The sequence below is a fragment of the Peromyscus californicus genome, unplaced genomic scaffold (assembly GCF_007827085.1).
Source record: "Peromyscus californicus insignis strain IS unplaced genomic scaffold, ASM782708v3 Scaffold_6__1_contigs__length_162567912, whole genome shotgun sequence".
Lineage (NCBI taxonomy): Eukaryota > Metazoa > Chordata > Mammalia > Rodentia > Cricetidae > Peromyscus > Peromyscus californicus.
This window is the reverse complement of record NW_026294584.1, coordinates 151,773,587-151,797,559: the sequence shown is the minus strand read 5'-3', so window position 1 is coordinate 151,797,559 and position 23,973 is coordinate 151,773,587. Positions and strand designations below refer to the sequence as shown.

Sequence of the window (23,973 nt, the reverse complement as noted above, 5' to 3'; positions counted from 1 at the left end):
TCATCGGGACAGTCTCACTGGATTCTACTACACGTCCCCCTGGGACCTCCACTTCAGTGCTGGGGACTCTCTCAGTTTCACCATATCCAACCACCATCTGCTTCAAGATAATCTTGAAGACTTGTTCAGTTCATTTTCCTGAAGCAGATATTCTCATAAATTCTTCTGTATTTCTTTTAGGATAGGTCCTGAAAGCTGCATTTTGATAAGTTCTTCAGGATTTTAGATCCTGCAAGAACATACAAGAAGACTGTATCCTTCCAGGTATAATGTTGGCTCCAGATTGCAATGTCTTCTTATGAGAGTTGAGTGAGTTATTATTCTAACAGTGTCGTCAAGATACATTTTCATTGTGCCTTGCATCATCTGGCACTTTCTTTTTTCTTTTTTATTTTATTTTATTTAAATAACATTTTTTTCATTTATTTCACATACCAACCACAGTTTCCCCTCCCTCCTCTCCTCCCACTCCCTTATAGGTAACAGTAGACACTGTAGAAATTTCTACTAGATTAAACAACACAGAGTGAATATGGTTGCTTGTAATTGTATTTATAAATGCATACATAAATACGGTGTGTGTGTGTGTGTGTCTGTATGTCTATGTGCTTGTTTGTATGTGGAGTATGAACATATATGTTCAGGAACATGTGAATCTATGTACACCTGTATGTGGAGACCAAAGGTCAATGTCCATTTTTTTTCCTCATATGCTCTCAACTTCTTTTTATTTTATTGATTTTCAAGCAGGGTCTCTCATTAGCCTGGAACTTACCAAGGAGCAGGCTAGGCTAGCTGGCCAGTGGGCTTCAGTGTTATCTCTCAGTATTGAGGTCACAGACATTCACAACCACCGAACCTGGCTTTTTCTTTATTTGCAAATATATTTTCTTTGTTTTTTTTTAAAAATATGATTTTTTTGGATTATATTATAATTACATTATTTCCCCTTTCCCCTTTCTCCCTCCAACCCCTCCCATGTACACTTCTTGCTCTTATTCAAATTAATGGTCTCTTCTGTAATTGTTACACACACACACACACACACACACACACACATACACACACATGTGCACACTCATGTTAGAGAAGTCATGTTGGTGAGATTTTATGGATATAGCTTCTGACTTTAGTAAGATACACAATGTCAGAGTCAATCCCCTAATTCTTTGGCTCTTACAAGCATTTAATTATTTGTGAGTTCTGGGGCTCAAATAATATCTTCAGACTTGCTTGGCAAGCACTTTACTGACCAACTAGTTTCCCCAGTCTTTCTAATAATGTTTTAACATAACATAGCATATTATTCTTTTTACTAGAAGGAAAACAAGAATAGTATTCCATCCTGTCCTAGGAAACATGAATCTAGGTGGAAGACAGAAATCTCTAACTTAAAAGGATCTGTGAAACAATGTGGAGATTTTGTAGGGGCTTACTTCATTTATGAACCAATTTCAAATAGAAGAGTCACCACTACTAAATCGTTTAATACATGACTAAAATGGAAACACACACAGATGATAAGAGTGTTTTCTAACTTTGGTTGGTGCATCCTGAGAATTCAGAGCCCAGTGTGTTACTGCTGGGTCTTGATTTCCTTCAATGCAGCATGCTGTTGAGAAGGAATGTCCTGAGGTGGTGTCCTTCGTGTTACCAGCATCTCCTCTGCTATCTCCTTACATAGCATACGTTCCTCTGATGGAGCTGATACCTTCTCTAGTACAGATAAGTTTCTGGCTTGAAATGACACTCATATTTTAAAAATTTGCTTCCCTGGTTGTACTTATCTGGAAACAGGTGTTTTAAAAATAAAGGACCATTGCTCTGTAGTCAGGTTCTCTTCAAGACGAGTACATTTGTTTTCTTCCCAGTCGATGTTTAGTTCCTTTTATAATTTATTTTCAACATTATTTTTAGCAATTTGTTCCTTTTTTTCTTGTGAGCTATTTCAGTGTTGGATTTGAATCAACAAGTGTTTTCATGACATGAATCTTGGATTTTAAAAAATGACTGGGTGCATTCAACACCACTTAAAATTATAACTAATTTATGTCTTAAATCATGTAAAAATTCTGAAATTCACAAAACTAAATATCACTAAAATCACATACCAGAAGACTTTAATAATTGCTAATTTGGGGAACAGATCCAGAGAGTATTAATTTATTATTACATTTATTTATTTGCTTAATTTATTTTTGAATGTGTGTTAACATGCCACAGCATATGTTTGGTGACCAGAGGACAAGTTGTAAGAGCTGTTTCTTTCTTCTACCATCTGGGGTCCAGGGTTTGAACTCAGCTCATCAGCACAGTGATAGGTGCCACTGAGCCATCTTGTCAGGCTGATCCAGAGAACTTCAGTTTTTCTTTTCTTTTTTTTTCCCTCAACAATAAGAAAACTTTCTTATATCTTCTTGATATGAATATAGTACTGAAGGTATCACCATGCCAGATTTCAAGTGACACTACAGGAATATAGCAATAACAATAGCATGGTACTGGCACAAAAACAGACACATTAGTCAATCAAATAAAATTGAGGCCCCAGATATGAGCCCACACGCCTACAGCCACCTTGATGTGACAAAGAGGTCAACAATATACACTGGAAAAAAGACAACATCTTCAACAAATAGTGTTGGGCAAACTGGATAGCCACAGGCAAAAGAACAAAATGCAATTAACGTATCTTACCCTGCACACAGCTTAACGCCAAGTGGATCAAGGATCCATAGAACATTGTTTAATTGAGGCATTTGAACTCCTACAGTTTGTATTTTCGTTCTAACATTGTATTTGAATCCATCAGGGGAGTAGGCATTGGTTCTTCAGGAAGTTATATTCACAATCCCTTTTGGTTTATAAACTTTAGAGAACCCTGACAAATACATTGAGATGCAAATTCAAAACCAGTTAGAGGACATGCTAACTCAAAATAAATAAACCAATTAAATAAACACATAAATAACTGAATTTTGTTATTAATATGGGACTTCTATGTAATGTAAGCCATAATAACAATGATTTGATAATATAAAGAACACGAGAGCCCAGGAATTAATAATGGGTTGATTTTATGCACGAAGATAGTTGGCCAACAATTGATAAATAACAACAGAGCTAGTAACTATAGGTTTAACACTCTACTACACATTGTAACAATGTAATGATTTGTTTTAAATTTGACTTCTGTAACATTTTTAATTTGTTTACACAGATTGCAGACATCTTATTTTTAATAATCAGCTTTAGCAAATGCTTAGTGCAGGAATCAATTAGGACAGCAGTGACATCATAGTGCCTAAAAATGTGGCAGAGTAGAAAACAGCGTGGAATACCACTCTGTCTTAGTTACCCTTTTTATTGGTAAGACACCACGACCAAGGAAACTTAATGAAAGAATGACTTTATTGGGTTTACACTTTCACAGGGCTAGAGTCTATGACCATCATGGTAGGAAGCATGTCAGCAGGCAGTCACACATGGCATTGGCGCAGTAGCTAAGGAATCCCTTTTTTTTTTTTTGTGACAACAGCCATGGAGCAGATAGAGCTAACTGGGAAGGGTGTGGGCTTTTGAAACTTGAAAGTCCACCCCAGTGACATACTTCCCCCAGCAATGACACCCCTTAGTTCTTCCCAAACAGTCCCCATAACTGGGAACCATGCATTCAAATATATGAGCCCCACGAGCATTCATTCAAACCACCACACACAAGGAGGAAACTATAGCTGTAATTCTTTTTATTGAAAAGATGATAATTTATTTTTAATTATGTGTATGAGTGTCTAGGTGGGTGCACAAGAGTGCTGATGTCCATGGAGGCCAATGGAGTAGGATCTATTGGAGCTATATGGAGTTACTGGTGAGTGTGAGTCACCCAGTGTTAGTGCTCAGACCCGAACCCAGATCTCCAGCCCTGTGGATCTGGGGATGGAATTCTGACTTCTCTTATTGAGAGTGTCCTGGCTTACTTACATAAAAGGCTCTGCCCACCACAAATATTCACTCCTCCATGCCTCTCTTCCTTCCTTCCTTCCTTCCTTCCTTTCTTCCTTCCTTCCTTCCTTCCTTCCTTCCTTCCTTCCTTCCTATCCCCCCCGCCCCCTGGAGATACTTTTACCTAGAGTAGGCTGAAAAAGTAAGCAGCCAATCATTGGGAACAGGGAGGTGCTCTGTATTCCTATCTCCACAGTAGGATTGGCAGTGGCTTTTTTTTTTTTAACCATTTGATCTATGATGAGACCACAGTTGTATCCAACCCATGGGCTTCAGGCTGTTGCCTTTGTTGCTTAAATTCCTTTAAAAAAAAAAAAGCAAAACCAAGCCAAACCTGTGATAGTAAGGGTGTTTTGTGTGCTGCTCTAGTCACTGGGCTTGAAACATCATGTGTATCACGTAGCAAGACAATATGCAAAGTATTTGTAATATTGAACTGGCAGAAGTGTTACAAAATCTCCTTGTACAATGAGTAGCAAAGCTATTGAAGAAAATACTTGAGATGAAGCTAACCGGACAATTCAATTTGCTCCTAGTATGGTAATTAGTAGATCTGAAAAATAATTATGGCCTCCTGTTAAAGAATATAAAGAGGTTTCTAATGGATTATTGTTTTGAAAAATTAACCATAAAGATGCAATAAGGATAAAAGCTAAACACAGATGTATATCACAAACTTATAGGAATAATGTATTTCATTCAAAAGCATACATGATTAGAATTTTGCATATAACAAAAAATAGTGAAGATGGGAAAACATGTTGTGTGTGAAAGAAAGAATATATATGTGGTAGCTCAGGTCTATATTCCCAGTACACAAGAAACCAAGACACTAAGGCAGAGGAGTACTGTGAATTTGTGGATAGTCATCCTTACAGGATCAACTGTGGGTAACCTGGGTTATAGAGTGAGACCTGTCTCCAGTCAAAAATTAAAACAATAGCAAGAATAACTACTAACCCCTGACCCCCAAAACGAAACAATGAAAAATAATATGAGAGATCTGTGTTAAGTAACATCTTGCTAGAATGGAATGGCCCAGTTTCCAGATTTTTAGTCAATCTGGTTTCAACATTTATTCAGTGTAACCTTGAGAAAATTGCATTTTGAAGTAGTCTACCAGAGTAAAAGAAGTACCCATTTGAAATTGTACATTTCAGGGCTCTCTAGAAAGCCTGAGAGTCTCCATGTATACATCTATCATCTATGTCTCTATCCTTACATCTACATACATAGCATTTTGTATAAAATCTTTGCATATATAAAATTATTTATGTATACAGAGAGGAGCAGAGAAAGAAAGAGAAACACAAGCAGAGACAGAGACACACACACACAGAGGTTCATAAAATCCTAGGGTGTGCAGTTAGCATGCCAGAGCTCAGGAATACTGCCTGTGTTTCTGTGTCTGTGTTCCTGGCCTGTCAGGCTTCAGGGAGAGTTTCACAAAGCCATCTGTGTTAAAACCTCAGTCCCCAGCCTGCAGCCTGTAGCACTCTTGGGTGGCTGTGGATCAAACCTTTACCACATGGGCCTTATGGAGGACATCTGACATCAAAGCTTCTAAAGCTTCTAATTTTCAGTTGGGTGTAGTGGCTTAGGTGTCTATTCCCAGCACTTAGGAAGTGGAGGCAGGAGGATCAGGGATTCAAAACACTCTTTGGATACATTGTGTGTTCCAGAGCAGTGTGTGGAATACATGAAACCATGTCTTTAAAATGCTCAAATAAAAACAAATAAAAAGGAAATATATGAAAATTTAATTTTAATACATTTCTGAAAGGCATTGAAATGAACTGGAAAGAAAAGAATGTCTTCTCACATTTGCATTGGCCATCATTTTTTCCTAAGGATTTAGTTATCTTTATTTTATGTGTATGGGTGCTTTGCCTGAATGTATGTCTGTGTACCACATGCATGCAATGGACTTGGAGGCCAGAATAGTGTATTAGATTTCATGGAACTGGAATTATAGATTGCTGTGAGATGCCATGTGGGTGCTGGGAATAAAAACCAGGTATTCTGGGAAGAGCAGCCAGTGCTCTTAACTGCTAAGCCATGAGTAATTGCCCAGCCTTTGAAAACTGCATTTCAGGAGAATTTCTGCAGATCTTGTTCTAAGTGGCATCACTCATGTGTTGCTTCCTCAGCCTCCTGTTAGTGAAGCTATCGTAGAGAAATAGGCCATCTTTAAAGATCATTGCTCCTTCTTCCCACTGTACTAGAGACTAACTAGAACTGATTAAGAAACCAGGGCTGGGGAGTGTCTTGGTGGATGAAATACTTGCTGTGAAGCATGAGGACCCAAGTTTGGATTCCAAGAATCCACGTGCATCTGCTATCCCTACAATCCTCTGGTTAGATGGGAAACAGAGACATAAGGATCCCCAGAGATATGGGTCACCTTGCCTGGTGTGTACAGAAGAGAGCAAGAGAACCTTCCTCAAACTACATGGAAGTTAAATCCACACATAGAAAGTTTTCCTCTGATATTCACACTCATGCCAGTGTATGTACACACACACACACACACACACACACACACACACACACACACACACAAGTGTAATATGAAATGCTGTATTCTGAGCATAACTTGACTATGGTAATCATGAACTCATTATATCAGTAGTCACCTGCACAAGACCTGCACAAAATCAAGTCAGCCAAAATCATAGCATCCATAGGTAGATGATCCTCAGATCCTGTCCTTTACTGGGGAGCTATTGGCAGTTGATAGCTGCTGGGGGAGGGAGAACCATTTTCTTCTTGAGATGTGGTCCCTGGTACATTTCCATGCTCCAGCGAATGGACTGCCCACATATGCAAATGGACAGCACTAACTGAATTAAGTGGATCTTAAAAAAAAGATATCAGCCGGGCGGTGGTGGCGCACGCCTTTAATCCCAGCACTCGGGAGGCAGAGCCAGGTGGATCTCTGTGAGTTCGAGGCCAGCCTGGGCTACCAAGTGAGTCCCAGGAAAGGCGCAAAGCTACACAGAGAAACCCTGTCTCGAAAAACCAAAAAAAAAAAAAAAAAAAAAAAAAAAAGATATCAAATATTGAGTGAGGCATATTGGGAGGGTCTGAGGGAAGTTGGATAGAGTGTAGTCCTTGATATGATTACATTTCATTATCTACATGTATGAAATTCTCAAAAGAAAGACAAAAATTAAAAAAGAAGCTTATTAGGGTTGGGATGTGGCTCAGTGGTAGATGCTTGCTAGCATGCATGAGACCCTGAGTTCAGTCCTTGGTGACATGGATAAAATGAATGAATGGATTGATGAATGAATGAATGAATAAATAAGCTAATGAAAATTTTCTCTTTCTTTTGAGGAAAACTAAATTAACTTCAAAGAAAACCACTAAGTGTTCACAGAAAACCTGGCATAAATTTTCTTGAGAAGGCAAAAAGGGTGACCAGCTGGGTTCTAATTACCATTAGCTATCATGTTTCAGTTTTTATAAGAGTAGTGGAAAACTAAGACCTATGACAATAAACATCTCAGGAATAATTTAAAAGTAAAATAAATACAAGATCATTACCTTGAAAAGATAATTGCAATTATAAGAACACATGCTGAGAAAAATTAGCAAAGCCATTCAATTATTTAGTCTCAGGCATGCTTTGAAATCTTTTGAAAATTGGTGAGTATTCATCATTTTTCTTTTGCACAAAACAGAAAAATAGGCCCATATAATTGAGTTAATTACTAGTATTATTTATTGAATAAAACAGTCCTTTGGGATAGCATATGCAAATGAAAGACTCTGCTGCAAAACGCATTCACAAAGTAGTTAGGATTGCGAAGGCAGAACTTTCACAGGTCAAGTTTAGTAACCATGTCAACTGGATTTCTAGATTACTCTGAAATGATATTAATACCTCCATTTTGTTGACTCTTGCTGTAGGATGTGTGATTCTGTGTAACTGGAAGATATATGGAATATGGTGAAACCACATGCAGCGTGGTTTATTGGAATGTAATATAGTTTTTATAGGAGTCTGTAAAGGGGAAGTCAGTTATGATGGGGATTCTGTACAGCCAGTTGTAAATCTGCAGAGGGTATCACAAAAGAGTTTCTCTAAACTGCAACTAGTGTATACTCTATTCTATTACAAGAGCAATAAAGGAGAAAACAGTCTTAAAATAAAGTCATACGGAATACTCAAATACATATAAATTAGTAATTATTATTATTATTGCAATGTGGACTTGAGATTGAAACTAGAGCCTCATTCATGCGGAGTGAGGGCTATTCCACTCAGTTACTTCCCAAGACCTATTTTGTTACTCTTTTCTTTTCTAAAATAATATCTCACCAACTTGTCCTGGTTAGCTTTGAACTCACCTTTCGTTGCAGGCTGGCCTGGAATTTATGATCCTCGTGTTTCAGCATCTCAAAAACCTGTAATTACAAGCCTGTAACAATATGTTGCAAGTCTGTCTCATTCGTAAAAGTGAATTTAGTAGGAGAGCAAAATGAAAAGGAGGTCTTGGGGGTCTGCCTTACAGATCCAAAATAAGAAATTTAGACATAAACAGAGCACACTTGACTTGTTTTAAAGGGATGATATAATAAAATGTACTAGAACTAAAAATTACAATTGTAAGAAAACATATCTAGCAGACTAAATGAAGACTACCACAGTGACAGAAGAAATGCTAGGAGAAGGAGGAGGAGGAGGAGGAGGAGGAGGAGGAGAAGGAGGAGGAGGAGGAGGAGGAGGAGAAGGAGGAGGAGGAGGAGGAGAAGGAGGATGAGGAGGAGGAGGAGGAGGAGGAGAAGGAGGAGGAGGAGAAGGAGGAGAAGGAGGAGGAGGAGGAGGAGGAGGAGGAGGAGGAGGAGGAGGAGGAACTGTACATTATTGCTGAGGAGTCACTCCAAGTCAAAGGGAAGAAAGGGGGAAAGAGACAGGGAGGAAGGAGAGGGAGTTAAGTGGTCAAGAGGCAAAAGAAAGGAAAGAGAGAAAGAGAGAAAGAGAGAGAGAGAGAGAGAGAGAGAGAGAGAGAGAGAGAGAGAGAGAGAGCAGAATTCAAACACCCTGTGAAAAATGGGTTCTTTTCCATTATTCAGAAGTGATTTATGTAATTTAAAGCAGATCTTTATAGAGCTGTAATACCATGAATAGATCTAGACTCCCACAATAGTCTTCCCAGACCAAATACTGTGGGAAATCATTTTGTTATGTAACAGGCTCTTTCACATACTTGTTCAGACAAAAATAGTCACATGTACAAAAAAGTGTTTATGGGGACGCTGATGTGGCGTTTAACAAGGGGACTGTTAGGTAAGATGCAAGTGAAGTGGTAATTAGCAAGACAATAATATTTTGCCAAATAATTACCGCATTGTGTGTTAATAGAAGTCTTATTGTGGTGATATTGTGTTCCCCCAATATATTGTGCATCCTAATAAACTTATCTGGGGTCAGAGAACAGAACAGCCACTAGATATAGAGGCCAGAAAATGGTGGCACACACGCCTTTAATCTTAGCATTTCAAAGGCAGAGATCTGTCTGGATCTCTGTGAGTTCAAGGCCACACTGGAAACAGTCAGGCATGGTGACTCATGCCTTTAATCCCAGGAAGTGATGGTAGAAAGCAGAAAGGTATATAAGGCGTGAGGTCCAGAAACTAGAAGCTTTTGGCTGGTTAAGCTTTTAGTCTTTTAGCAGCATTTCAGCTGAGATCCATTATGGATGAGAACTCAGAGGCTTCCAGACTGAGGATATAGGATCAGCTGAGGAATTGGCGAGGTGAGGAAGCTGTGGCTTGTTCTGCTTCTCTGATCTTCCAGCCTTCACCCCCAAACCTAGCTTCAGTTTTGTTTTTATTAAGACCTTTAAAGATTCGTGCTACATCTTATATTTTAGCGGCTATGGTTGTGATGATCTGGGTAGGTAAGTATCTGGCTTTAATTTGTTGGGCAAATATTTTGTAAGGTTTATGACTGTGTACCAGTTGCCTCTTGTCTGTATACTGGAATGCTATTTATGTTCTAAAACATTGCAATAAGAGTCCTGGAAAAGAAGAAAGACAAAGCTTAGAGATCAAATGTTCTTAACTGCCCACCTCTACTTTTTCTTCTCAAACTCTACCAAACACCCACACAACATGCAAATTCCCGAACATCCATAAGTTGTCTAAATCTGTGAACTGCTTGAGAACTTATGTTTTATAAAATTAAATGACCATTTATTCTTAAAAAGATTAGTCTTCAATGATAAATATCATATCATATATAAAACTATCCAAAGCTAATTTTATTTCAAAAATATATTTTCTTTTCTTTAAAACATATTTATTTTCTTTTTTTGTATGTCTCTGTGTGTGTGTATGCAGGTACCTGTAGAGGCCAGAAGAGGGCATCAATTCCCTGAAACTGGAGTTACAAGTGCTCAGTCTGTGGGGAAGGCTTTGCCCTGGAGGAGATGGGAATGGGGGGGGGCTGGGGGGAAGGTGAGGGGGGCGGGAGGGGGGAGAACAAGGGAATCCGTGGCTGATATGTAGAACTGAATTGTATTGCAAAATAAAAATAAAAAAAAAGAAATTAAAACAACAACAACAAGTGCCTGTTATATGGGTCCTGGGGATGAAACTTGTTTTTAAATATCTAACAGTGAAAGATAAGAAGAAAGTCATAGGCAAGCACCTTACAGATGTGACAAATTACCTGACTAAGTAAGAAAGGGAGGGTTTGTTCTGCCTCCCACGTTTAGGGTACAGCCTATGTTGTCAGAGAAGTGTGATGTAGCTGGTCACATCACATCCACAGGGAGGAAGCAGAGGGAGATGAATGCTGGTGCTCATCTCACTTTCTTCCTTTTATTCAGTCCCAGATGTCAGTCTATGGGATGGTGTCCCCCACATTCATGGTGGGGCTTCTCTACTCAGCTAAATCTTTATGGAGACATTCTTACACAGGTGTGTTTCCATGGTGATTCTGAATGCAGTCAGGATGAAACTTCACACTGGGGGAACTCTTAAAGGAGGAGGAATGGTCATCAGTTATCAACTTACCCACAGTGAATTACACACAATGTCACCTCCAATTGTTTTTCTTTTGAAGTGTTTTCCTGTTTCTAAAGCAGGATGAAAAGAAATAAGTCAGATTCTGTTTATCACTTTTCCAATGATTAGTAGATTTGCTATCCACTGGCAATTCATATTTTTAAAATGAAAAATTATTCATTAAAGGTGGCTTCAGAAAGTTGCAAGGTGGTATAAGTGGTTTTCAGCTCGAGGATCACATATAATTAGTATATGTGATCTAGACATGCACTGTCATTGCCATTAACCTAGATTCATATATCTTAGGTTTACCTTCTCTTTGCTCTGTTTTAATTGGCTGAGATTATTACTGCTATTCGCAAAAGGAAAATAAGATATGATACAAGTGTTAATAAAATAGTCTTCTCTACACTGATGGATGAGTACAACTCTCCACTCTCAATGTAGAGGCTTCATTTTCCAATATATTATGCTTTAATTAAGAGACTCACAGTTGGTCAAACTTCAGAGAATAAGAGACTATGTAGGGCTCAACCCTTAATGGGGGACATCTACATCCCATGCCTCCTCTCATGACTCAGGTACTATCATAGAAGAAAGGGTATAAATATTATAAAAACTAGAAGTTGGAGAAGAATGTGGGAAGCAGTGTTTTCTGGATCTGACAGACCCATTGCACATATAACTTCACAGCAGTTTTGGCTGAATACACAAGACATACACAAAACTAAGTCATTCAAATTCATATCATGGATGGAGGAGGGGGTTATGAAACCCTACCCCTAGTTAAGGAGCTACTGGCAACTATTGACTGCTAGGGAAGGATTCTAGATAAGTTGTCCATGTTCCAGTTGATGGCCCTATATCCATGCACATACTGACAATACAAATTGGACCCATTTTTTTTTAAAGTATGTGGAGCAAGAAAGGAGATATGGAGGAGGTAATCTGGGAAGACTTGGAGAGGAAGGACTCGGGGAGACTTTGACCAAAACATCATGGATACATATATGAAATCCTCTTAAATAAATAAATAAAAAGTAAAAATGACCCCTTCAGAGTAAATTTATAGGACTATTTCCACATCTTCTAGAAATTTTCTAAATAAAAATAGGACATTTTTTTGATTCTCTAGAGGATTGTGAAAGAGGCTTCTGTTAAAAATACATTACTGTTGGTTTCATAAATCTCAGTGTCTAAATATTAGTCCAATATTTGAGACTATCAGTTGAAATGTACCAAAGGCAAACATTTTTCAAGTTATTATTAGATGGTAGAAATATATGGTGAAGTTGCCCTTGGAAAAGAAGGACATCCATAAAAGGGAAATTCAAAAAATTCAACACCATATGCTTAGCTCTAGTCAGCAGGGTTCCAAAACTGAACCAGTTACTCAAGATGAATGATGTGAAGCTTGCTGTCTTGGGTGGCAAAGGTACAGGGAAATCAGGTGAGTTTTGCTGTCTTGTCCAGCATGATTAGAGAGACATACTGGGCTGTTAAATAATAGCTATCTATATCTATATCTATATCTATATCTATATCTATATCTATATCTATATCATCTATCTATCTATCTATATCAACAAATAATAATAAACTCACTCTGAAATAATTTGCAATAATTCTTTGTGTGTGAGTTTTCAACCTTTCAGGTGAGTCATTGTTTAATTATGAGCTGTTTAGGGAGGTGAGGCAATGTGATTACTTGAAATATGAATCTGTAATCTTTTTCTACTGATGTTTAAAATTGTAATGACCAACAAGGAACCATTTCATCACTTTCCCATTTGTTTCTTACCCCAGTACTCTTGCCTGCAAACCCACCAGTGGTTAGTTGTTTTGAAAGTATTCTTCTGTTGTCAGGGTACAGTGCACAGAGTTGAACGGAGTATGGAGTGTGCTTTTGATTGGCAGTATTACTAAAGGGCCATGACTTTCTAGAGACACTGCTTTGTGGACATCCTACAATCTAGTACAAAAAGGCCCTAATTGTGGAATTTACTATTCTGTTCTGTAAGATTGTCACCAATGAACAAGAGCCTAACAGCAAGAGCTGAATAACTAGCAGATGTGCGGGTTTTAGTAAGACAATGAGCTACCGGAGTCTTCCACTGTTTCCTGGGCACTAACTCTCTGCATTCCTTACCAACTGCACATGCTGGACACTGCCTCTACCCTTTCTACACACAGAACCTTAGAACAAGATTTAATTAATAGGGAAAATAAATGTAAGATCTTTGGATTTCAAATATAATGAGGTTTATATTTGTACTCTAGAAAGTAAGGCATTGTACATGTTTGCCTTTGTTAATGAATTTTATAACAATTTACATGTATAGCATGTGAGATCACATACTTCCATCTACAGAATCACGGTTTTTCACAGCTTTTAGACCAGAATTCGGTAAAGTCTTAAGCTCTTTTCTAAGGCTTACTAATTATTGTGTAAAAATCAAGATGATGTACCTAACTGAATTATCAGTGTTCTAAAATAAAACAAACCTAAATCCTGTCTATTCCTTTAACAGCACTTACTGTAAGGTTTCTTACCAAGAGGTTCATTGGAGAATATGCTTCTAATTTTGGTAAGTTGCTGCTCTTCCCTTCTACTCATCTGAACATTTCAGCATCACACTTTAAACCTAATTAAGAACAGAGAGGCATCTTGGCGGAACCTGTTGTTTTTACATTCATTAAAATCTTCTAATTCGAAGATTATAGGTTTAAATTCCAAAGCAGGTATCTGAATGGAATGTTTTTTGTCATCAAAATTACCCAATATGATGATGAATTAGAAAGTCAGGGGTTTCTAAAGTCTAAACTAGAAAACGGTGAGTTTTGGTTATCTTTCTCAAATGCTGCAAAGCACGGGCATGCATTTCTTGCAAAGTGCGAAAAGGTTTTGATCATTAACATCTGCTAAAAGATAAAGACACATTAGTATGCACAGCACAAACAACTATAAAATGAAGCTTGTAAAAATAGAAGAACGGTGCATTAATTAGATGTCATATTATTATCTAGGCTGTTTTCATAAATGTTAGAGAAATTCTGCAAAAGATGCCAAGCCACTTTAGTATAATCCTAAGGTCATTTTACTAAGTCTAATGCAGTTTTGCTTTATTTTTATCTTAGAATATAGGAGACACCACAGCATCAAAGTGAGGATTTTGTTATACCTTTAAGTATAACTTTGGTTAAGAGATTGATCAAAATAATGGAATTTATGTCTTATCTGATCAAAGACTGGAGGATTTTTTTTCATTTCTTAAATCAACAGTAGCAGAACTCTAGGAAATGTAAGGGAGTCATTTTTGTTCAATATTGCTTATTTAGGGTCAGAGAATTGATAATTGCTTTTCTATGAAAATCAAAGAAAACATTTGTTCATGAGAGGGCATTATCAGCATATTGCTGAAAATGATTTTAAAGATTTGTGTCATGTGGTTTTCTCTGTGTATGCAGCATAGTATTTTCACTCATTTGACATTGTGAACATTTTAAGACAAGTGTTTGAAAACTGCCTACAGAAAGAAAACTAGAGAAAACCAGAAATTTCTAGTGTTTCATTTCGAGGAGTAAAAGTCTCAGGTACAGGGGTCAACATAAGATACAAGCCAAGATGCCTGGTTGTGAAAGTTTTTCCCCGAACAGAAAAGAGACTAAACACAAACACGATAATGCAGTCTCTAAAGGAGGGCAGACAATAAGGAAACCTTCACCTTAATCCTTCCTACAATGCAGTTATAGAAACAAATGAGATGTTTACACATTCCTAGCGGTGACATCTCCATGCAGAATATAAGACCTGAAGACATTCTGAAAATATAAGCATGTGACCCAAAGGTCATCGACTCTATGGAAACAGGCTAGCAAAAGCTACTCCATCTTGTCAAGGAAGGATAGGAGGGGAAAATAAAACACTCTAAAACAGTTAGAGATGACAGCCCTTGCCAATGCTGTGAGATTTGAAAGAAAATGCTTTAAACTGTCTGCGAGAGTTTATATTCAGGGCAAATAGTAAATGTGGGAAGTTTAGAAAATAAAACAAAACAAAAATAAAAACACATCTGTAAACAAAATCTGATGTTTGATGAAACTATGGCAAATGTTATACCTGGAGGGATTTTAAAAGTCAGTCTTCATCCTCTGAGGAAACGTTTGTTTTCAAATGTCTGCTTCTTTTGTAAAATAGAGATTTATTGATTTTATTTTATGTGAATATATGTCCCTGAGTGCATGTGGGGCATGAGCATGCAGGTACTCCTGGAGGTCAGAAGAGGGCACCAGATTCCTAAGAGCTGGAGTTACAGAAAGTTTTGATCTGAGGATGCTAAGAACTGAAACTAGGTCTTCTGCAAGAGCAGCAAGCACAAGCCATTGGGCCATCTCTCGAGCCCCTTCTATTACTTCTTATTATGGGTTACAGACTAATTTTCAGAACTTGTCATGTTTCTGTGTTAGTGTGTTAATTTGTGGAGAAATAGAGCTGGAGGAACAGTTACAGAAATAATTCATCCTTTCAAAGAATGTTCATTGAATAGCTGCTACAGTCCATACGTTTTTCTACATCAATAGGGTATGTCAGAGCATTAAAGGATAAATATCTAAATTCTCATAGAATGTGTAATGTGAAAGATAGGTTTGTCAATCCAAGCCAAAAAGTATGCCATTTGATGATAAATGCTATAAAAAATAAATATAACAAACCAGAGAAAAACATTAATATGTACTGATTTTAAGAGTCAAATGTGGAGGTGGAAGTTTGCAGCCCCCAACACTTGGGGCTCAGAGCCACTGGGGCTTATTCAATCCCCAGGTCAGTCTAGAATATGTAGAGGGGCATTGTCCTGAAACAAAAGTAAAAACAAATGACAAGAGAGGGTAAATCTTCCTCAGAAGGTGTCAATTCAACAGAGATTGACTGAAGAAGATAAGTGAGGAATTATATTCCAGATAGAAGAAAGAATATATTTCAAAGTTTGGATATGGGAAGTTACTGAGAAAGTGGAATAATACTCAAGTTAGTAGATAGCGGACAGAATGAGAGGGATAATAATAGCTTGGGAATTCTACTGAGATTGTAGAAGTGACGAGGGTTGAAAGAGAGGGGCATTCTCAGGTATGTTAAAGGTTTCTTAATCCAAGAGGAACAAGGATTGGTTGACTAATTTGTTTCAATAAGTATCTGATAAAAATACATGGCTCACATTTGCCTGTGCCTTCTGATTATTCTACAGATGGAAAGTGGGTTGGTATAAGTCGATGAGTTATAAGGTTTTATTAACATCCAGGCAGAAAGAAAAGGGTCTGGGAAAGTGTGTTAGTAATAGAGATACTGGCATGTAGACTAATTAAATTGTATTTTGAATGTAGAATAAAATAATTTTTCTGAATTATATGGTCAGGAGAGAAATCAAGTCATATGGGATCTTCATGTTTTACATCTGAATATAACATATACTATTGAGCAGATTGAAATCTACAAGGTAGATTTTTGCAGGAAGTACAAAAGTTCAGATTTTCACATAATCAGGTTAACATGTCTGTCAGATACTTAAGGGAGTATGCCCAAAAGTAAATAGTTGCCCTGAGTTTGTGGAAGAGGTCTGTGTTACAAACACATGTTGAGCTGATGAAAAACTATCAGTATATAATACTTATGACTCTGATACCTGTGAAGTAGCGCAAGAGAGTGAATATAAACTGTATCCAAATGTAGAGTTTGGGAAAATGATGAAGTGGGAGTTAAAAAAACTAATAGAGCATGATTATAAATAAAGAAAATTAAAACAGAAATAGAATATATTGCATGAATACCACATGAAGGAAATATTTGAGATTTTGTCAATGGTCGAATATAGCAGTGCAACAAATGAGGCATACAAGATCAAAGGTAAGTATAAATATATTGAACTTAGAACCATTTTCACATGTTTACTAGATGTTGGTAATAGTACTACTAAAAAGTGAGGTGGCTCCTGTGTAAGGTGCTCTATGCCAAGCCTGAAGACCTGAGTTTCCACCTTAAATCCACACTATGCAACGAATTTGCCTTCTGACTTCCACACAGCTTTCATACACACACACACACACACACACACACACACACACACACACACACACACACACACGTATACATACATGCACTCATTAATCAATCAACAAATGCAGTAAGCAGTAAAGAAATTTATGGTAGAGGACACATAACGGAACTTTGATGGTTTGTTTATCTGTGTGTGAGAGGACATTTTAATGTGTTGAGAGGGTATAAATCAGCCTTTGGTATAAGCATCCATATTATACCATATGAGGATAAGCAAATGACTAGAGACAAACTAAGTTAAGGGGTCAACACAAGATATGCACAGTTTCCTCACCAGCCTTGAGTAAAAGGTACTTTACTATGTGATTAAAATACGACTGTTGTAAGGCTGGAGAGATGGCTCATCAGTTAGAAGCACTGACTAGTCTTGCAGAGGACCCGGGTTCGGTCCAGCACTCACATGGCAGGTCACAATCATCTGTAACTTGGGTTCTAAGGGATCCATTGTTCTCTTCTTTCTCTGGGAGCACCAGGCACACATGTAGTGCACATACAAACATGTAGACAGCACACACACACACACACACACACACACACACACACACACACACACACACACACACACACACACACACACACACACAAATAAGTCTTCAGTAAAAATAGCCTGAAAATCTGACTTGTTGGATTTGGCAGACCAAGATTAGTTACAAATGAGTGTTTATTCTGAAGTTTTCCCACACTGACAATGAGTACATGTATTTTTTTCAGAATCTGTCTATAATAAGCAGTTGTGTTTGGAAGGGAAACCATTGAATCTGGAAATATATGACCCATGCTCTCAAGTAAGTCAAACAGAACACCCCTTGGTTTTATTTTATTTTCAAGCATAATTTAATTTAAATTAATAATTAATTTAAATTATTAACTTAAATATGAGTGGGTATGAATATGTAAAATAATGCCAACACTAAAATAAAATTTCTTCCCAGTTTTAATTGTTAAAATGTTGGCATTTCTTTTAGTGTAAATTGTATTATCAGGATTTTTTATAAATTTTGATTAAAAGTTAGCAAGGAAAAATATCTTTAATGAAGAGTAAAAGTGAGCCCTGAAATAGTCTTAACAAAAATCTCTTAGATTTTGTTTTATGTGTATGAGTATTTTGCTTGTGGGTGATTTATCTGTATGTGTACCATGGGCATGAAGTACCCAGAAAGACAAGAGGACATATACATTGTAGAATATTATTTTAAGGTGTGTTACTTTTGTTTATGTTGCATTTGTTTAACTCTGTGAAGCTGTGTTACTGTGCCTGTGTAAAACACCTGATGGTCTAATAAAGAACTGGCCAACGGCAAGGCAGAAGAAAGGATAGGTGGGGCTGGCAGGCAGAGAGAATATATAGAAAAAGGAGGAATAAGAGAGAGAGAAGAGAGAAAAGAAGGAGCCAGAGAACGAGGAGGACATCAGGGGCCAGCACCCAGATACACATCAAGCCATGGAGTAAGAGTAAGATTTACAGAAGTCAGAGAACGGGAAAAGCCCAGAGGCAAAAGATAAATGGGATATTTTAAGTTAAGGAAAGCTGGCTAGAAATAAACCAAGCTAAGACTGAGCATTCATAATTAAGAATAAGCTTCTGTGTGTGATTTATTTGAGAGCCGGGTGGTGGCCCCCCAAAAAGAGCAAAACCAAACAACAACACATATATAACCTGGAGCTGAAATTACAGATGGCCGTGAGAGTCCATGTGGTGTTAGAAACTGAACTTGAATCCTCTGCATGAGCAGAGAAGGAGGAGGACATCAGGGGCCAGCACCCAGATACACATCAGGCCATGGAGTAAGAGTAAGATTTACAGAAGTCAGAGAACGGGAAAAGCGCTCCTACCTGTTGAGCCATCTCTCCAGCCCACTGAGTCTTTAAAATAGCTGTGGTCATATGCATTCCTGTGAGCACACAGTGTAGCTGTCAGAAATTAAGGCAGAATAGCTTGTCAGTTCAGTTTATATTTTCATTACTGTAGCTAGAGTTTTCCTGCCTGGCCCACAGTCAGGACAAATCTCTGACACCCGCCAGTCCCACAGCCACTCAGACCCAACCAAGTAAACACAGAGACTTATATTGGTTACAAACTGTATGGCCATGGCAGGCTTCTTGCTAACTGTTCTTATATCTTAAATTAATCCATTTCTATAAATCTATACCTTGCCATGTGGCTCGTGGCTTACCAGCATCTTCACATGCTGCTTGTCATGGCAGCGGCTGGCAGTGTCTCCCTGACTCAGCCTTCCACTTCCCAGAATTCTTCTTCTCCTTGTCCTGCCTACACTTCCTCCTGCCTGACTACCGGCCAATCAGTGTTCTATTTACTAACCAATCAGAGCAACACATTTGCCATACAGAACATCCCACAGCACATTAACTTTTCTACGTTTGTAACCAGTTTTCAGTAGAGCATGAGTAAGACAAATTTTGAATATAAATTTCTTTATCTAGTCAAAACACTAAAATATCGAAATAATCTTCCCATTATAATCTCTCAAAATACCTTCTCATCATAAAAATGAGAAGAAATGGTCAGTTTTCTAAGATTTCAAAACAAGTTATTGATTTGTTTTAGGTATTTTCTCCAAAATTATCCTATAAACACTTTTAGATAAACTTTATAAATTTTTCTCTTTCATGGGTTTGAATCTACTATTGCCAATGAACAGACATTTTAGGTTGGGGAGATGTTTCAGTGGATAAAGTACTCCCCTGCCATCCTTAGGACATGAATTTGGATTTTTAGAATCCATGTAGAGCTAGGCACTGTAACAGACTTGTATAAGTCCAGCACTCCTATGTTATGATGGAGGGAGACAGGAAGTTTGTGTGCAGACCAGCCTGTTGTCTGTAACAAAAGCTCTGTCTCAAACAAGGAGGAAGGGGAGCCAAGCCTGGGGTTGTTGTCTGATCTCTACATGTTTTCCATGCTAAGAATGTGATGACACTCACACATGAACATGCATGCACACATCCAAATACACACAGGCACACAACAGTAAAAATAGATAGTCCATTACTTAACATAGATGTCATATTTTTTCCAGACAAATGTGTGAATATTAATTTAAAAGGCATATCAATTTTTCAGAAAAAAGTATATGTTTTTTAAAGAAAGTTGTATTGGTGTTAACTCTTCTTTGAAGATCTGGTGGAATAGGTTATTTTTTAGTTTAAGACAATGATAAGAAAGAAACAGAACAGTGAAAAGCAGACCTTAGAGATTATTGTTTTTTGGCCTTATTGAAGTCTGCCCAGGTGAAAAGGATAACTAGTAATTAACTGAAGCATAGTACACTGCTGGGAGAGAACTACACTTGAATGTGCTTGGTTCATTTTCAGCCACAGAAGGCAAAATGCTCCCTCACAAGTGAGCTGCACTGGGCAGATGGGTTTGTGATTGTGTATGACATCAGTGACAGGCCTTCCTTTGCTTTTGCAAAAGCCCTTATCTACAGAATTCGGGAGCCACCGACAACTCATTGTAAAAGGTAAGGCATTTCTTTCCCATCTCCTTTCCATTTTAGTAAATCATCATCGTGCCCTGAGCATCATTAGGAAGAATTTAATACAGACTTCCAATTACAAAATTTAACAGCCCTGAACAATTCACCTTCCCATTCCACAGGAGTTACACACGTAGTAAAAGGAATCAGATGAGAATGCTTTATATCCTGGCTGACATAAACAGTTACTTGCCCCGAGTAAATGGCCATTTTACAAGACAGCTTCTATTGTTAACATGACACTCACTAGCAAAATAATGGTCCTCTGTACAGCGGGTACTTCACGTGTCCACCTTTCCTTTTCATTCTCACGAAAATGTTAAGGATCCTAAATAAATCCAGATTTATTATGTTTGGTATCTTGTGAAATCCAATTCCTCATTACTGGTTGTCCAGAATGTCACAGCAAAAACAGATTGAATAGTCAACCATCTACACATGGCAAGGGTAGAGATACATTTTTCTCCACTCTACTCCCTGAGATAAAAACATGGTCAACAGTCCACTGTTAACTGTCTTGTATTGGTTAAAATATTAAGGCAACTTCACGTAGTTAAAAGGGAGGTTTATTTTGTGGGGTAACTTACAAGTGAAGGGATAGGTTACAGGGTCTGGGAAAGGATCTCGGGCCTTCAGGGGTCTGTAGCTAAATGTTTTCCTGCCTGGCCCACAGTCAGGACAAACTCTCTCACCCGCCAGTCCCACAGCCATTCAGACCCAACCAAGTAAACACAGAGACTTATATTGGTTACAAACTGTATGGCCGTGGCAGGCTTCTTGCTAACTGTTCTTACAGCTTAAATTAATCCATTTTTATTAATCTATACCTTGCCACATGGCTCGTGGCTTACCGGCATCTTCACATGCGACTTGTCATCATGGTGGCTGGCAGTGTCTCTCTCACTCAGCCTTCCACTTCTCAGTTTTTTCTCCTCCTTGTCCCGCCTACACTTCCTGCCTGGCCACTGACCAATCAGTGATTTATTTATTGACCAATCAGCAACACATTTGACATACAGACCATCCCACAGCAGGGGTCCTCTCTCAGCTCCACCTTGTGGGCATGACAGTTACTGAAGCCTCAAAGGGGGTGGTATTTCTAGGTCAAAGCTGGAAAGGTTACCCACTACGGTCTTGGCACACAGAACAGTGAAGGAAGATGACTGTATTTAGAGAGTTTTTGCTCTTTTAATGAAACACTTAGGTGTTTGAGGTTTTTAGTTTAATTTCCTTTATTTTTGTTATTTCAGCATTTCTCATTTAAAGTGTTCATTTTTTATTCAAATGCCAATGTGAGGAATTACATGCGTTCTTATCAGTGTTGTCCATAAAGTCTAGGATGATGGTATAATTGAGTAGGCCTTCAAGCTGCCAATCTTATTACTGTAAATCACTACCTGGGTTTAACATAGCATCTGCAAATGACAACTGAATTAGTTACTTTCACATAGATGTGACAATGTACCCACAGAAAAAGTTTAAGGCATGATGGATTTATGTTGGCTTGTGGCTTCAATTTTCCAGTCTATGTCATATGTCTTTATGTTTCTGGACTTTGGATGAGGTAGATCTTATGGTTCTGTGGTGGGGACTATTTAACTATTTTGCTTAGCACATAAAAAGACAAAATGGGAAAGATTACAGCCATTCCTGGTTACTATGCCTATCCTGAAATAAAGAAAACTTGTATGCTACTCCAAACTCTAAACTTTGAGAGCCTTGTTTGTGTTATTTATTCCATTCTGTAGAAAATGACTCTATAGTAGTGGGGATATGTGTCTCTAAACACATACATGGCCATGGCCACAGAAATAATCCCTACTAGGATTTACTTTCGACTCTGTTCTTTGGATATAAACTTACATTACTTCTTAGAGTCGCTGAAACCATCTTGAAAAAGTTACTCATTGTGTTTCAGGATGGTGGAACCAGCTGTGGTTTTAGTTGGCAACAAGCAAGACCTCTGCCACATGCGAGAGGTTGGCTGGAATGAAGGGCAAAAGCTAGCGATAGATTTCCGCTGCCAATTCTGTGAGCTGTCTGCAGCAGAACAGTACCTGGAGGTGGAGGTGATGTTTCTCAGACTCATCAAGGACATTCTGATGATCTTCAAACACAAGGAGAAGAGGAGACCCAGTGGGTCTAAATCAATGGCCAAATTGATCAATAACGTATTTGGAAAGAGAAGGAAATCTGTTTAGTAGACATGTAATCCAGGGGACTTGGTCCATCAGAGAGTTTCAAACACTTAGATGAAAAACTTATGATTTATACAACTAAAAGATTTTTTTGGGATATATGAATAAGTGAAAATTAATTTTAAAATATGTAACATCTTTTTGGTTATATCTGGTTCATATTGTTTTCCACATAAACTTTCACTTCTTGTACAAGCAAATACACACTTGGATGTATCATTGGAGAGCTGTTCCTCATGCCTTGCTGAGTAATCTCTGCACATGTTCTATTAAATTACTGTTTTAATGTGTGGTTCACTTTTATATTCTTTCATTGTTTTGAGTAAAACATACAGATATTCATACAGCTAATGCATTGTAGGGCATCAGTTATCAATTGTAAGGTGACTTCATGATATTTAACAGATTTTTGCTTAAAACATGTTTTAGTGTTGGATATGTTAAATTACCTGTCCATGAATAAATATTTTACAGTTGATGCAATAATGAAAAATTTGTTGTATGAATTACTTACTATCTTATAGATGTAAAATATAAAAATATATATATATAGCAAATTTAAGGTATTGCAGGAAAGTTTTTTTTGTTTTTGTTTTTGTTTTTTTTTTTTTTTTTTGCTGGCTTTCAGTTTGAAGGGATACAGTCCATCATCCAGGGGAGTCCTGATGACAGGAGTGTGAGACACCTGGCCACACTGCGTGACCAATCAAGCAGCTGAGAGAGATAAACGCTCATGCTCACCTGACTTTCTCCTTAATTTTCTTTTTAGTGGTCCTGGGAAACCAACCATCCAGAGTAGGTCTTCCCTTCTCAGTGAGGCCTCCTGGGAAACAGCCTCACAGACTTGAACAGTTGTGTGTCTTCTAGGTGATTCCAAACCTAGACAGGTATACAGTGAAGATCAGCCTCTGTAGTCACAGAAGACATTGCTCACAAAGAACTTCATGGATAGCAGTAAGATCCTTTAAAAATAAAATGTTATCTGGTTTAATTTATTTAGGGGAATAAAGGCTACCCAGTTTGTTTTTTATTGTTTTAATAAAAACTGTGACCATAAGCAACTTCAGGAAGAGTTTATTTATTTATTTATTTATTTATTTATTATTTTTATAGTTTTTATCCTCTCATGGAAAGAAGCCAGAGCAGG

The 23,973-nt window shown here is 37.8% G+C and overlaps 1 protein-coding gene across 1 annotated transcript; it reads left to right on the top strand.

Moving 5' to 3' along the window:
• Positions 1 to 12,256: 12,256 nt before the first annotated feature.
• Positions 12,257 to 23,311, top strand: Rergl (RERG like). The gene is made up of 5 exons (XM_052720736.1): positions 12,257 to 12,472; positions 13,554 to 13,610; positions 17,843 to 17,916; positions 20,465 to 20,613; positions 22,547 to 23,311. The coding sequence occupies exons 1-5, from the start codon at positions 12,421 to 12,423 to the stop codon at positions 22,827 to 22,829; spliced, it is 615 nt and encodes a 204-aa protein (XP_052576696.1). The 5' UTR covers positions 12,257 to 12,420; the 3' UTR covers positions 22,830 to 23,311.
• The last annotated feature ends 662 nt before the right edge of the window (positions 23,312 to 23,973 follow it).

What these genes read in the sequence shown, in the direction of transcription:
- Rergl (XM_052720736.1), top strand. Translation starts at nt 12,421, where the DNA reads ATGAATGATGTGAAGCTTGCTGTCTTGGGTGGCAAAGGTACAGGGAAA. An exon ending in TATATGACCCATGCTCTCAA is followed by an intron (nt 17,917 to 20,464) that starts GTAAGTCAAACA and finishes GTTCATTTTCAG; the next exon opens with CCACAGAAGGCAAAATGCTC. An exon ending in CCGACAACTCATTGTAAAAG is followed by an intron (nt 20,614 to 22,546) that starts GTAAGGCATTTC and finishes ATTGTGTTTCAG; the next exon opens with GATGGTGGAACCAGCTGTGG.